Source organism: Gossypium hirsutum, chromosome D03 (genome assembly GCF_007990345.1).
Source record: "Gossypium hirsutum isolate 1008001.06 chromosome D03, Gossypium_hirsutum_v2.1, whole genome shotgun sequence".
NCBI classification, from domain to species: domain Eukaryota; kingdom Viridiplantae; phylum Streptophyta; class Magnoliopsida; order Malvales; family Malvaceae; genus Gossypium; species Gossypium hirsutum.
Window position 1 is genome coordinate 50,404,161 of NC_053439.1, and position 14,367 is coordinate 50,418,527.

The window sequence follows — 14,367 nt, forward strand, 5'->3', positions numbered from 1 at the left end:
ACAAGTTGATATCAATAACGCTTTTCTTAATGGCGAGCTCACTGAAGAAATATACATGGAGCAACCTCCTGGTTTTGAAGTCTCGGATACCACAGGCCAGAAGCTTGTGTGCAGACTGAATAAAGCTCTCTATGGCCTTCGCCAAGCTCTTCGCGCATGGTTTCAAACTCTTAAGCAGTACCTTGTTGCTCAACTTGGTTTTCGAGCATCCAAAGCTGATTCTTCATTGTTTATTCTAGTGTCTGCAGGGAATTACTTGCTACTCATGGTCCATGTCGATGATATTGTGCTCACTAGCAGTTCTAATCGAGATATATGAGCTGTGGTGCAACAACTTCACAATAAATTTACAGTTAAGGATATGAGAGACCTCAGCTTCTTCTTAGGAATTAATATGTAGCGTACATCACAGGGGATGGTGCTCAGTCAGAAGAAATATATTACTGAGCTCCTTCACAAAACTAGAATGATCAGGGCAGCAGCCACACCCACACCCATAGTGAGCACTCCCAAGTTAATTGTTTTAGATTGCAACCCTCCATTTCCTGATGTTCATTTATACCGAAGTGTAGTGGGTATGCTTCAATATGTATGCATTACACGTCCTGATCTGTCGTTTTGTGTTAATAAACTTAGCTAGTATATGAATTCCCCAAGTGACACTCATTGGAAAGCAGTCAAACGAGTTTTGAGGTATCTAGTTGGTACCATAGATCATGGACTGTATTTTTCAAAAGGTCAGACAGAGTTGATGTGTTACTCTGATGCTGACTGAGCCTCGTTTATTGAAGATCGACGTTCTACTTCAGGTTATGTGGTGTACTTAGGATCAAATCCTATTTCTTGGTGCTCGAAGAAGCAGACAATGGTATCCAGATCATCTGCTGAAGCAGAGTATCGCAACCTAGCAAACTGTGTATCTGAACTGTTATGGATTCAACAATTGCTAGATGAAGTGGGTATATTCCTGTCTAAGTCGCCAATCATTTGGTGTGACAATACCTCTGCAGTTTCAGTGGTTGAAAATCCCACACATCATGCCAGGATGAAGCATGTTGAGATAGATCATCATTTTGTTTGTGAAAAAATTCTTACTGGGCTACTACAAGTCAATTTTGTTCCATCTGATCAACAGATTGCTGATGTCCTCACAAAGCCAATTACGCCTAAGCAATTTTCATCTTTTCGACATGCTCTTCGAGTTTTGTCTTTCAGTGAACTTAGTGTTCAAAAGTCTAGGGGAATGTTAGAGTAATTAATGAAGTTGTTAAAACTGTTACTAGTCAGTTAATAGTTAGGCGATTGGTTAAGTCATCAGTTAATCTACATTGTTGTATAAATGCATGAGGAGTCAGTATGCAAAAATCAATCAATAGAAAATATTCACTTCTTGAATAATTTATTCTCAGTTACTCTTAGTTTCTTGGTGTAATATAACATAGGAGAGTGCACATTACCAAATCTATCCTCTTAGCAAGCCCTAACTATTTTAAGCAAAACTGTCGGGATTCCCTTGCGGGTTTGCAATGAAATTGAAAAGATTGTTAGGGGATTTATTTGGGGTTCTAACATTAATAAGAAGAAAACTACGTTTGTCAATTGGACTTCTTGCTGCCAGTCACTTGCTAGTGGAGGCATTGAGATACGTAAACTTAAAGAATATAATAAGTCATTCCTTCTTAAAATTGATTTTAACTTATTGACTAATTTTGATGCTTTGTGGGTGCAGGTCTTGCGTACTAAATATTAAATTACAAATGTTTGTCCCGACACTATCTAGAGGAGCTCGGCTTCGTATGTTTGGAAATCTCTAACTCATGTTTGGAGCTTCCTTTAACAAAATGTCTGTTGGTCTATTGGTCAGGGATTGAAATAGCGGACCGTTTTCAGAATAGCGGCCGTTATATAGCGGTAGCGCCGCTGACCGAAACCGCTATTGCTGAAAATAACGGAGTGAAGTGGATTCACACCGATAACGGTGGATAGAGGCCACTATTCCCGTTATTTTCCGTTTCCATAAATTAAAAAAAATCAAGAGATGTAGATGGATGGTGATTCTGGTGAATGAAATACTGAATAGTGAAAAGTTAAGACTGAAGAAAGACTGAATGTACTTTATAATAAAACAAAAGGGAATATATTCCCTAATCCCTACCTGCAAAATCGGCTTTCAAGTTTCAAACTTTCAATCAAAACAAAGTAAAAGACTAAAAGTATGTACAAAAACTCCAAAGTAAACAAAGTTAAAAAATCAAAACTCACAACACAAGTCAGTAAGTCACAGACTTACAAACTCACATTTCACAAGCAAACGAAAAGACAAAATCTATTTCTCATTCATTCTCCATATTTCGGCAAGGCAAACAACACAGCCACAGGGCACAGGTAGCAAGCAAAGCAATAGAAATTCTATCCTAAAATTTCAAGTAAGTAGACAACTAACCCAGTAAGTAAAGTACTTGCATGTCTTGAATCTGCAGCATAGAGTGATTTTTTGAGATTTTTATCCCTAGATCTATGTTCTACACAAAAAAGGGGGTTTAAAATGTTTTCGGCAATTTTTGGCCATCGTGCACGGCGGCGCCGTCGCCGATGACCGGCGGCTGCCACGGTGGCCGATGGCCGAATTCCGGGCAACGGTAGAGAGAAAAAAGAGAATTGAGAGAAAAAGGAAAAAAAATTATTTGAACAAGGGCTAAAATGAAGATTCTGAAAAAATTTTGATTTAAATAGGCCTTCAAAACGACGCCGTTTTGGGTAGGCCACTCTGGCACCAAAACGACGCCGTTTCGGCCTAACCCGCGCACTTACCCAACCCATTTCCTAGGATCCGCGTGTTTTTTAACGGAAGGGTTAATTGCGTTTTAGCCCTTCCTATTTTTTATTATTTACAATCAAGCTTATTTATTTTTTAATTTTGTCCTATAATTTATTTCGTATTTCAATTTGGTCCACCTTGAAGCTATGCGTTTTGAAGGATGGAAATTATTTCCCATTTGATCCATTTTTGTTATTTGCGCATTCAATTTGGTCCTTTTTCTTTTTATTTATTTCGGATTTGTCACAAATTTATGTTTTAAGTTCGATTTAGTCCCCTTTTTTGTTATTTTTTCTATTTTATTATTAAATTAATTAATTTAATATTGCTATTACTATTACTATTATTATTTTTCTTTTTTTATTTTATTATTTATTTACTTGTTATTATTACCATATTATTAAAATTTAATTAGTTTTGCATTATTATTTCAATTATATTTCTTTTCATATTTATTTACCTAAATATTTCAAATACATTTATTTTATTATATCATTTTATTTATCTATATAGTATATCCTTTCATATAATTTTTAATTTTAAGATTTTTATTATTGTTATTATTATTAATACCATCATCATCATTATTATTATTATTATTATTAAATAGTTTTACACAATATTTATTTATTTATTTCTATAATATTAGGTCTTTACTTTAGCTTTAAATTTTGTTTACTTTTTTTGGTATTAATTTTGTTGATAATATAAGTAATGAGTTGCTTATATTTCTAAATATAATTTTATGTTTCTTATATATAAATAAAAATAAAGCGTGCCACCACGTGAAGAGTTCCCGACTAAAGGATTGGAGGGTGCACCAAGTAATGATATAGGTTGGCACTTTGGAACTCCAGTGCCAAATGCGAGAGGAAGTATCATATGTAAACTTTGTGGTAAAGTTGTGAAAGGAGGAATAACACGATTTAAAGAGCACATTGCTCATAAAACTGACAATGTTGCACCATGCCCTAATGTTACTGGTATGTGATACTTTATTATTATTATTAAATGTTATTGTAAATTTATCAATAAAGATTATATATAATTGATAATAATATAAAGTGTGAATTATTTTTATTTTATTAACAGGTGTCATTAGAGAAAGTATGATGGATGTACTAAAAGAAAGCAACACAAAGAAAATAGACAAAAAGAGGAGAAAAGATGAATTCTTATCTCAATTAACAGAAGAGGAGGATGAGCACGAGGGATTCATTGATGAGGTTTCTGCTATAAGGCAAGCAACTCGAGAAAGTATCCAATCACAACACGAGTGGCATAGAAGGGAAGAATTCAGACGAAGTACTGGTGGTTGGGATAACATTTATGAAGAAGGGCGATCTTCTCATGGATCAGCTAGAGAACATAATAGAGAAATAACAAGTAAATTTATCCCAGGTGAGTCTGAGTTTACCTTAAGGGGAGCTATACCTCAAAGCAACCAAAGGTCAATGACTCTTTTTTAAAGAGTTTTTGAAGGAAGATAGGTGAAGCGGTATCTAAATTTATAATATATGAAAGACTTACTTTTCAATTAGGAAGCTCTCCATGGTTGTATAACTTAATTCAAGTGGCAGTAGAAGTTGGACAAGGTGTAAAGCTCCCAACACCTTATGAGGTTTCAGATGTGTATTTGGAGTCAGAGTATCAACGAGTTCATGATTGGGTAAATGTACTAAAGACTCATTGGAAAGAATTGGGTGCAACTCTAATGTGTGATGGTTGGACCAACAGTTTGAATCAAATGCACATCATTAATTTCCTTGTTTATTGCAGTAAAGGAACCATTTTTTGGAAATCGGTAGATGTCTCAAGTGTCCGTAGTAGAGATGCTGAATTCTACTACTGTTTGTTAGATTCAGTTGTAGAAGAAATTGGAGAAAATTACATTGTCCAAATAGTGACTGATAATGAGGCAGCAATGAAAGCTGCTGGAAAAAAATTAATGTTGAAAAGACAACATCTATATTGGACCTCATGTGCAGCTCACTGTTTAGATTTATGCCTTGAAGATACTGGGAAAAAGCCCAGTGTAGCAAAAGTGTTAGATGAGGCAAAGAAAGTGACTTGCTTTATATACAATCACATTTGGATTGTTGATTTGATGAAGAAATATACACAAGGGAAACAAATACTTCGACCCGCTCTTACTCGATTTGCAACTCATTTCATTCAACTTGAAGAGATAACAAGACAAAAGCAAGGTTTGAGAGAAATGTTTAATTCAAAGGTCAGTATTTTATAATTAGTTAATATAATTACTTAAATATAGTAACCTTTAGTGATTTTATTAGTTCCAAATAATTTAAATTATATTATTTTAAAATTTTTCTTATGAATATATAGGAATTTAAAGAATCAAAATGGGGAAAGCAAAAGTCAGGGCCTGCTTATGAAGCCAAAAAAATTGTTTTGGGAAAAGATTTTTGGAAAAAAGCCAATGACCTCATAAAAGTTTATGAGCCCTTAGTAAGAGTATTGAGACTTGTGGATAGCGATGAAAAACCAACAATGGGCTTTATTTATGAGGCTGTTGATAGAGCTAAACGAGCAATTCAACAAAATTGTCGATATTTCACAGAGTATGAAAAGATTATTGACAATAGATGGAATTTTATGCATTCCGACTTGCATTCAGCTGGTAAGATAAAATGTGTCATATAATTAAGAACTATTTTTATATTTTATTATTTTAAGCTTTAGATTATTATTATTTGATGATATTCTTATAAATTATACTTAGGTTATTTTCTCAATCCTCAATTTCAATTTGGGGTGGAGCATTCTGAGAATGTACAAATAGAAACATTAGAAGGTACACGATCAGTAATTGAAAGATTAGAACCTTCTATGGATACTCAAGTCAGAATGGTTAATCATGTTAGATTCAACTACTATTATTTGTAACTTAGTTACATAATTTGAAATAGAATTTTTATTTTTATTTTTACTCTATCTTTTATTTATGCAGTTGTTACTATTTAGAGATAAACATGAGACATTCGGTACTCCACAAGCACAAAGAGCTTGGAAGCAAATGAATCCGGGTAAATAGTTAATTAAATTATTTAATTTAATTTATATTATTTAATTATATTGTACATTTTGAAGTTATTTTGAAATTTAAATAATATTATGCAGCTGAGTGGTGGATGATATACGGCACATGTGTTCCCGAATTACAAAAATTAGCAATTAAAGTGCTTAGTCAAACAACTTCAGCATCAAATTGCGAACGAAATTGGAGCACATTTAGTTATATTCACACCAAGGCAAGAAATAGGTTAAAGTATAAAAAACTTGAAAAACTAGTGTTTACCTATTATAATATGAGGCTTAAGATTAGGCATAAAAAAAGAATGAGCACTGATGATATAAATGCTAGTTTTAATCCTATCAGCCTTGATTATATCTTTGAAGATGTTGATCCACTATCAGAATGGCTTCATGAGAAAGAGAATCCATTGTTAGATGGTGAAAATGCCGGTGTGTTGCCTGTGGATACCTCTGATGATGAAATGGATGTTGATCAATCGCAACAACAAATTTTGTCTCATTCAAGTTCTAGTTCAACTCCAAGTCAGAGTGGCGATGGACCCGATGGTGGTGGTTTAAGTCCAATTGAAGAGGATATGGATATAGTGGTGATAGAGGTGAAATTAGGTCTTCTAGTCAGTATGGAGGAGAATATGGGGGTGGTACCACTGGTGGACATTTTCGTGACAGATCAGAGTTTGATGGAAATATGTTTCCTGAACCTAGGAGAGATAGAAGTGAACCTAGAGCTCCATCAAAGGGAAAAGGCAAGAAGCATACATCTATAGGCTCTTCATCTGGTAGGAGATCGAGTTCTAGTAACCTTGGGTATAGTGATTCATCTACTAGCACTCAAGGTTTTTATCCACCAGAACAACCTTCACATGGTTATCCACAACCATATGGTTATTATCCACCATTTCCTAATTATGGTGTGCCATACCAGCCTCAAATGCATCCTCCTCCACCAATGTATCACCCACCTCCACCTTTCATGTATCCTCCTCCTCAAATATATCTTCCATATCAATTGAATGAAAACCAAGGTGAAAATGTTACTTTTTTGGATATATTTTTGGACAAAGGCCAAGAGAATCAAGTCAAGAACGCTCCCAAAGTGAAGGTGAAGGATTTGATCTTCCTCGCCATTCCACTAATTGGTGAAAACTAAATCGTGCCACTATCATTATTTGTAAGGTATGTTTTTTTAAAGAAATCTTTTGTTATTGTTCTTAATTTTGATGATATTAAAACATTTAAAATAATATATATCTTTAGATAAATGAATGAAGTATATTTTATGAAAAGATAATTAAGAATCGAAGCATGTTAAATTATATATGAAAGTAGAATGAGATGAGAATAAGTGGTAGGAAATAGGAATAATTAATGAGAATCTATTCATTAATTTATCTATTCCTTTTTTCCTTTTGCAGCATAGAATATTTATATCTTCACTATCTTCAAAGCTGTCAAGAAATATTGAAGACATCTCTCATGTATGAATTTTCAATTCTTTTATCTATAAAAACTTTCAAACTTATTAAATATGATAAATGTTTAATATTTCCTTTTTTTTTTACTTTGTTATTAGTTAATATAACATTCTTAGAAAATTCGTAAATAAATATAAGAATAATTAATGATTATAAAAGTTGTGTTCTCATGTCATATTAATAAAGGTTCATAAGTGTTAGAAAAACACTCTAAAAATCGTTAAAAGTGACTTTTTATAATTATAATTATAATTACTATGTTTTACAGTAAGTTGTGCGAATTTGAAAAAAATTCACCACTGCGATACCCGCAGTGACCGCAATAGCGTCCGTTATGTCCGCGACTGCGACAAACACGACGCGACCTAAAACGTGACAAGACACTCGTTTTGGGGAGGATGTTTGGGTCCCAAATGTTGGCCCTTTGCGCAATTATTGTAGGGACCCTAAAAGATACTTGAGCAAGTGATTTGGGCAGTGAGGCTGGTTATTGGATATGGAAATTATTTGCAGATCAGTTAGACCATTCTACCATCTTAAAAGTTGGGGCTATTAGACCTCCTAGTAAGGTTGCAGGGAGGGATATTTGTATTTGGCTTTGGGCGAAGAATGGAGAATTCTCTGTGGCTCAATCTTATAAAGCAAGTATGAAAGATAGTTGGTCAGCATCTGATGATTTATGGTAGAAAATCTGGAAGCTTAAATGCCCGCAAAGAATCATACACTTCTTGTGGCTGGTTATGAAAGATAAGACTTCTTACTTGCTTACTTTGCGAACACTACAATGAGACTATCATCCATATTATTAGAGACTGTCGGTTTGCTCGAGTTATTTGGACAAGACTTATTCCTAATGACATCTTAAACAGAGTCTTTGAGGTACCTTAAACAGAAAGCTCTCTTAATTTGCTTTTTGATGATTTTGAATGACCTACTGTTTTTAGAATCCTCTGCTGGTTCATTTGGAAACAACGTAAGAACTTTGTCTTTGCAAATGAGAATTGTAATGCAGATAATATCATCCTACAAAGTAGGATTAAAGCCACGATGGGCATTCGATGGGTGCCGCCAGAGGATGATTGGGTGCTGTTAAAGGAGTTCAACAAAGGGCCTTTGCTGGTAGGCATGGCAATTGGATAAAGGTTATTGCAGAAACATTGTTATATGTTCTGCTCTTCAAGCTGAAATAAGGGCCATTTATGATGGTCTTAATTCGGCCTGGAAAAGGGGTTTCAAGAAGATACTTGTAGAAAGTGATAACATGCATGTGGTGCAACTTCTAAGTATAAAAGAGGTGAGCTCCAATGTTGGGCTGGTGCGAAGCATTGTTGAAATGAGGGAGACATTGGACTGTCAAGTTTTCTCATGTTTATAGAAAGGCTGATTTTATGGCTAACTTTGCTGCATCTTCGGCTCCTGGACTTCATTTGTTTGACCGGCCTCCTATGGGATTTCCCATGAAAGGGATTGCGTAATTGAACATTTTAGTTGAATAATATCCTTCTCTTTCCCAAAAAAGGAAAAAAAAAAAAGAAGAAGAGGAGACTTTCAAATTTATAAGAGTACCGACAGTTGGACTTGGAGCGGAGTTTCCAAAAAAAAAAAAATCAAACAAATCCCTTGCCCGCCAATTCCCATTCCATTCTCCGAGCTAAATATGGCAGATTCGGACTCTATGGTAGCTCAGCAAATCGCTCTTTTCCACTCCCAAATCAACAAGAAAAGGTTCATTCAATGTCGCAGCGAAATCTTCATTTTTCCATCATCTTGCTTTGATTACGTTTAATGCTTTTTTCCTTTCGATCTTCGCAGATTCAACGACGATTCTCTTCGCATTCTCGAATCAGTTCTCGCCTCCAATGACGTTAAATCGCTTTTTCAGCTACGATCCACCTTGAAAGAGTTCATCAGATCTGAATCTCTCTCCGCTATTCGCCATATTGCAGCCAAAACTGTGGATCAGCAGCTCTCAACTCTCGAATTCTTCGTCGGAGCCTTCGCAATCATCGGCGACATAGAGGTTACAAAAAATCCTTAATTTCCTCTGATCGTTGCTATTACCGGTATTTAATTCACTCGGTGCTGTCACGGTAATTGGCATAAAAACATCCGATGAATTTTTCATCATCATCATCATATATGCTTTTACTAGCAAGAAATGAATCCAACTCTATACTTTTTAATATTTGAGTATTCAACTATCGACTTGAACCATAAGAAAATCATGCATTGATCAATATAAAGATTACACGTTTGGTAGTTAAATTGGACGAAGAAAGTCATGCATAATAGAGTTATTTTTTAGTCTATCTAAAATAACATAGATCATATGGAAATGTAAACGTAAAAACTCACACACATATGTATAGCGTTGTACTTCATGCTGGCAATATAAGGATTTTACTATTTTCCCTGTCCTTGATTTTTTCTTTCTTATGGTTCAGAGTTGTTTGGCTTTGAGGTACGAGGCTCTGGTTCTTCGCGAACACAAGTCTCAAATCCATCAATGGTTGCAAGTTTCACCTGTGGAATGGCTTAATTTTGCGGAGCAATCATTAGATAACTGTTTCTATGCTATTGCTGCAAAGGTATTTTTAAAAAATGAATGTTTTTCACCATCTACTTGAATTATAAAAATAAGAGTAAACTATAAAAATAGTCACTTTTGTTTGTCTAAGATTACATTTTAGTCACTTATGTTTGACATATTATGTTTTAGTCATTTACCCTATTATTATGTTATGAAGTGGTCACTCTATCGTTAAACTCCGTTACCTCCCTAATGGCGGTCCTACGTGGCAGTCCAAATGGATTTTAAATGCTAACTTGGATGTCTTACGTGACCGTTCAAATTAAATTTATTTAATTAAAAACCTATTTTTATCCCAGCAATTGAATATCCAAGTTGACATTTAAAACCATTTGGACTGCTACATAAAACTGTCGTTAAGGAGATAACGGAGTTTAACAGTAGAGTGACTACTTCGTAACAAAATGATAACATAAATGATTAAAACGTAACATTTAAAATATAAATAACTAAATTGTAATCGTAAATAAAAATGACTATTTTTATAGTTTACCTTAAAAATAATTCATGCCTTTGGGATTTATTCTTCAAGTGAGATGAATAGTGTGGGCTTCTCGATTAATTTGATTATGGCTTCTACAGGCTTGTGATTATGGATTATCATGCTTTCACAAGAACGAAATTGTACGGTCCAAAACAGATGAATCGTGTGAAAATTTGCAACTTATTGAAAAAATAACCAAACTCAAGAACTGTGCTCTAACACTGGCAGCTTCCCGCTCTGGTATGTTCCTCAGTACATATTTTAATGGTTAAAGTTAGGATGTGCAAATTTCAGTTGAATTGAATTACTTCGATTAATTGGCCATCAAATTTAATTTAATCAAAGATCAGTTAATTTTTTTAATTTTAATTATCGATTAATTCTGAATAATATCAATCAATTACCAAAATTTAATACTATATGTTGTACATCTATGAAACTATAGCTACATGCCTAACATATTATAGATAAATTGGATATATATTATAAAACCCACCATATAAAAACTAAGGAATTATAAATATTGCATTTTTTAACTTTTATAAATTAATAAAATTAAAGAAAAATATTCTCATTGTATTTTAATCATATTTTTAACTTGTTTGAAGAAAAAAAAATGTACAAATTTTAGTTAATTTGATTAAACGACTGAATTAATCAAAATTAATTTGATTTACTTAATAAATTTTAAAAAAAAATTCAGTTCGATTAAAAGTTAAAAGTTTCAAAATTTTGATTGATTCAATTAATGGTAGTTCAATTCAGATATTAACTAAACTGACTATTTGAACATCTTTAATTAAAATATGCTCCAAGTTCTTGTACTTTTTGTATATTTATTTAGTCCTGCTTTTATTTCTTACTAGTCTCTCCACTTTTCATATTTCAAAATTTATGTCTAATTGTTAATACCATTAAAATTCATGTGTTAAATTCACTAGTGTGAGACTTTAAATAAAAATACACACAGTTGATAGTCATGTAATAAAAAAAATTAATATTGTAATGAATCTAAATTTAACAGAAAAATTTTAATAAGGTTAACAATTGTACTTGCATTTTAAATCCTAACTTGCTATACTATTTGTAAATTTGAAATTTAGTCCCTCTACTTTTATTTTTAGGAATTTAGTTCTAGTTTGCAACTTTTAAAATTTAGATTTAATTATTAACATCGTTAAAATTCTTTTGTTAAATTTGTCAGTGCGACATTTTGAAATAAAAAATACTCACTCCATTGCCATTTAACAAAATCAAATGATATTGTAATGAACTTGAATTTGACGAAAGGACTTTAACGATGTTTACAACTTTTTCATTTTTATTTCTAATACTAACATTAGCAAGTGAAGAAAGTGAGATTTTTATAGTTGAAATAAAATGAGTTGTACTTTTAGTTGTTTTATTAATTCTTTCTTGATTTGCTTCATTAATAAATTTCTTAATATTTTTTTATTAATTCAAGAAAAAGTTGGGTATTAGTTTTTAGAATATTAATGATATATAGAAGAATATCTATGTATATATTTTAAATGGAAAATTTTATTAAAGGAAAAAGAATTTCCGGATTAATTGAATATTTCTTTTTCTTTTTTTTTTTTACTATTTGTCAATTTTTTTTGATGATTCTAATATTACATTTTTTAAATTAAAAAAAAATAGAGGATTGAAATCGTAGAATGATTAAAATTGAAATGTAAACTTGGAATCATATTTTAACTTTTATTCTACTATTACATGTTTTCAATCCATTTCGTATGCATATCATTGGTATCGAATTGATGTTTTCCATCTATACGCTAATGAAAAGCATGCAATCGCTTTATTCTTGCATGTGCATCATTTCATGCCCTGAAAAGTGATTTAAAGCACATTTCACAGTTAAGGCACAGGCAGTAGAATACTTGAGAAAGAGAGCGAGTGAGGAATGCAACTCACAGCCTCCAAGTTGTAAGCCAGCACCTTGTGCTGCCAGCACTCTGTACAGAGATGGCATTAAAAAGCGCAATGACCGGAAACTGAACGCAAGTCGAAGGACGGTATCGAGTTCAAGTCAACTGTGAATTAAAGGCTTCTATACCCGATTTCCCTGCACCAGCTACAATGAGTAAGCATTGAAGGTCCCTTTCTTTTTTATGCTGTGTCATTTTACTCTTTTACATTCACATGATAGGAGTTTTATGAAAAATAATTTGATAACTAGCATATCTCCTAAAGCCCAGTTTTGAGAATGTCTTTCACACACTCATTCTCTCCAGCTGAAAACCAGTCTATTGCCTTTCATTTTTAAGCGGCCTAGAAATTATAGATTTTATACATTTAAGCTAGAAAGATTCAGAAACAATATCCATATAGGTCCTTGCCCTGGGCTTTAGCTAACCAAAAGGTTGGACTTTAGCTAACCCATTTTGCCAGTGCATTACATATTGGTTGCTAATTATACTCCTAGTTGTTATATTTCTTTTTACTCATAAGCCATAAAAGTAACATATTTTTAATTCCATTATTGATACGTTTTTGGATGATTAATTATGTAAATTAGTGAATTTGATGTTCTTAATCCTTTAAATTCATGTTTTTATACTTAGAACAGCATTTGGGAGCAAAAGGAGCGAAAAATGAGCCAAAATCGGACAAATAGAGTTGTTTTCAGGATCCATAAGGCCTATGCATTTCCACAAAGGCTAGTCACACGCCCATGTGCTAGTTCGTGTTGATATTGCACCCTACTTCCCAGATACGCAGAAAAACCCAATTTTTAGGCTTCCTGAACGTTCTAAAGTCTATAAAATATACCAATTAGAAGAAGACCTAAGGGGGCACTCAGAGAAGGTTGAAGAGAACACTCGAAGAACGTCATCGGAATCAACTCGGAAGCGGATCTCCTTCAAGATCGAATTTCTCCATTTGATTTCCTTCGAAGTTTTATTGAGTTTCTTTATGCCTTATTGTTATCCTAATTTTGAGATATTTCTATTCAGGATTATGAACTAAATTCCCTAGATATCTAAGGAAGATGAAACCTATGATGAATCTTATTATTTGATTTCTGATTTACGCGATAAACACTTGATTCTTTTTCTCAATTATTTATGCTTATTTCTTGTTCTTATTATTTGATTTTTGATTTACGCGATAAATACTTGATTCTTGTTCTCAAGTATGTATGCTTATTTCTTGTTTTAATATTTTTGAGATATTAATTCAAATTTAATGTGCTTATTTCAGTGGAGCAAAAGTCCCTATTTAAGAGTAGATTTAGCATAATTTAGTGGAGTTGCATGCAATCCTACACTACACCAGAACAGGCTTTTAGCGGCATATTTTGTGGCGTTTTGATAACAAACGCCGCTAAAAATCGACCATTAGCGGCGCAAAGAAAAAAACGCCACTAAAGATTTAGCATTAGCGGCGATTCTAACAAAACGCCGCTAAATAACATAATTAGCGGCGTTTACCACGCAGCGCCGCAAAATATCAAGACCAACACGCAGCGTTCTGGTCTTGATGTATATTGGCATTAGTGGCGCTTATGAACAAACGCCGGTAATGTATAGTATTAGCGGCGCTTAGCGGAAGCGCCGCAAAAGATGTTAACCAAAACGCAGAGTTTGGTCTTGATGTATATTGCAATTAGTGGCGCTTATAAAGAAAACGCCGCTAATGTATAGTATTAGCGGCGTATAGCGTTAAACGCCGCAAGATATCTTAATCAAAACGCACCGTTTTGGTCTTGATGTATACTATAATTAGTGGCGTTTAAGGAAAACGCCAGTAAAGGATAGTTATAGAAGCGTTTGGTGGTAAGCGCCTCCAAATATCTTAACCAAAACGCAGAGTTTGGTCTTGAGGAGTATTAGAATTAGTGGCGCTTGATGAAAAACGCCGCTAAAGTATATCATTAGTGGCGTTTGTGTAACGCGCCGCAAAGTATCTTAAC

The 14,367-nt window shown here is 33.4% G+C and overlaps 1 protein-coding gene and 1 long non-coding RNA gene across 2 annotated transcripts; both read left to right on the top strand.

The window, feature by feature from the left end:
- Nucleotides 1-4,934: 4,934 nt before the first annotated feature.
- LOC107927075 (uncharacterized) lies at nt 4,935-5,220 on the top strand. Its single transcript, XR_005911510.1, has 2 exons — nt 4,935-5,051; nt 5,168-5,220. It is a non-coding gene; the product is annotated as an uncharacterized lncRNA (long non-coding RNA).
- A 3,746-nt stretch (nt 5,221-8,966) lies between these two features.
- Nucleotides 8,967-12,490, top strand: LOC107927063 (protein DOUBLE-STRAND BREAK FORMATION). Its single transcript, XM_041089909.1, has 5 exons — nt 8,967-9,078; nt 9,166-9,373; nt 9,798-9,941; nt 10,526-10,679; nt 12,309-12,490. Exons 1-5 carry the CDS (start codon nt 9,011-9,013, stop codon nt 12,488-12,490), a joined length of 756 nt encoding a protein of 251 aa, XP_040945843.1. The 5' UTR covers nt 8,967-9,010.
- The last annotated feature ends 1,877 nt before the right edge of the window (nt 12,491-14,367 follow it).

What these genes read in the sequence shown, in the direction of transcription:
- LOC107927063 (XM_041089909.1), top strand. Translation starts at nt 9,011, where the DNA reads ATGGCAGATTCGGACTCTATGGTAGCTCAGCAAATCGCTCTTTTCCAC. An exon ending in TCCCAAATCAACAAGAAAAG is followed by an intron (nt 9,079 to 9,165) that starts GTTCATTCAATG and finishes CGATCTTCGCAG; the next exon opens with ATTCAACGACGATTCTCTTC. An exon ending in TCTATGCTATTGCTGCAAAG is followed by an intron (nt 9,942 to 10,525) that starts GTATTTTTAAAA and finishes TGGCTTCTACAG; the next exon opens with GCTTGTGATTATGGATTATC.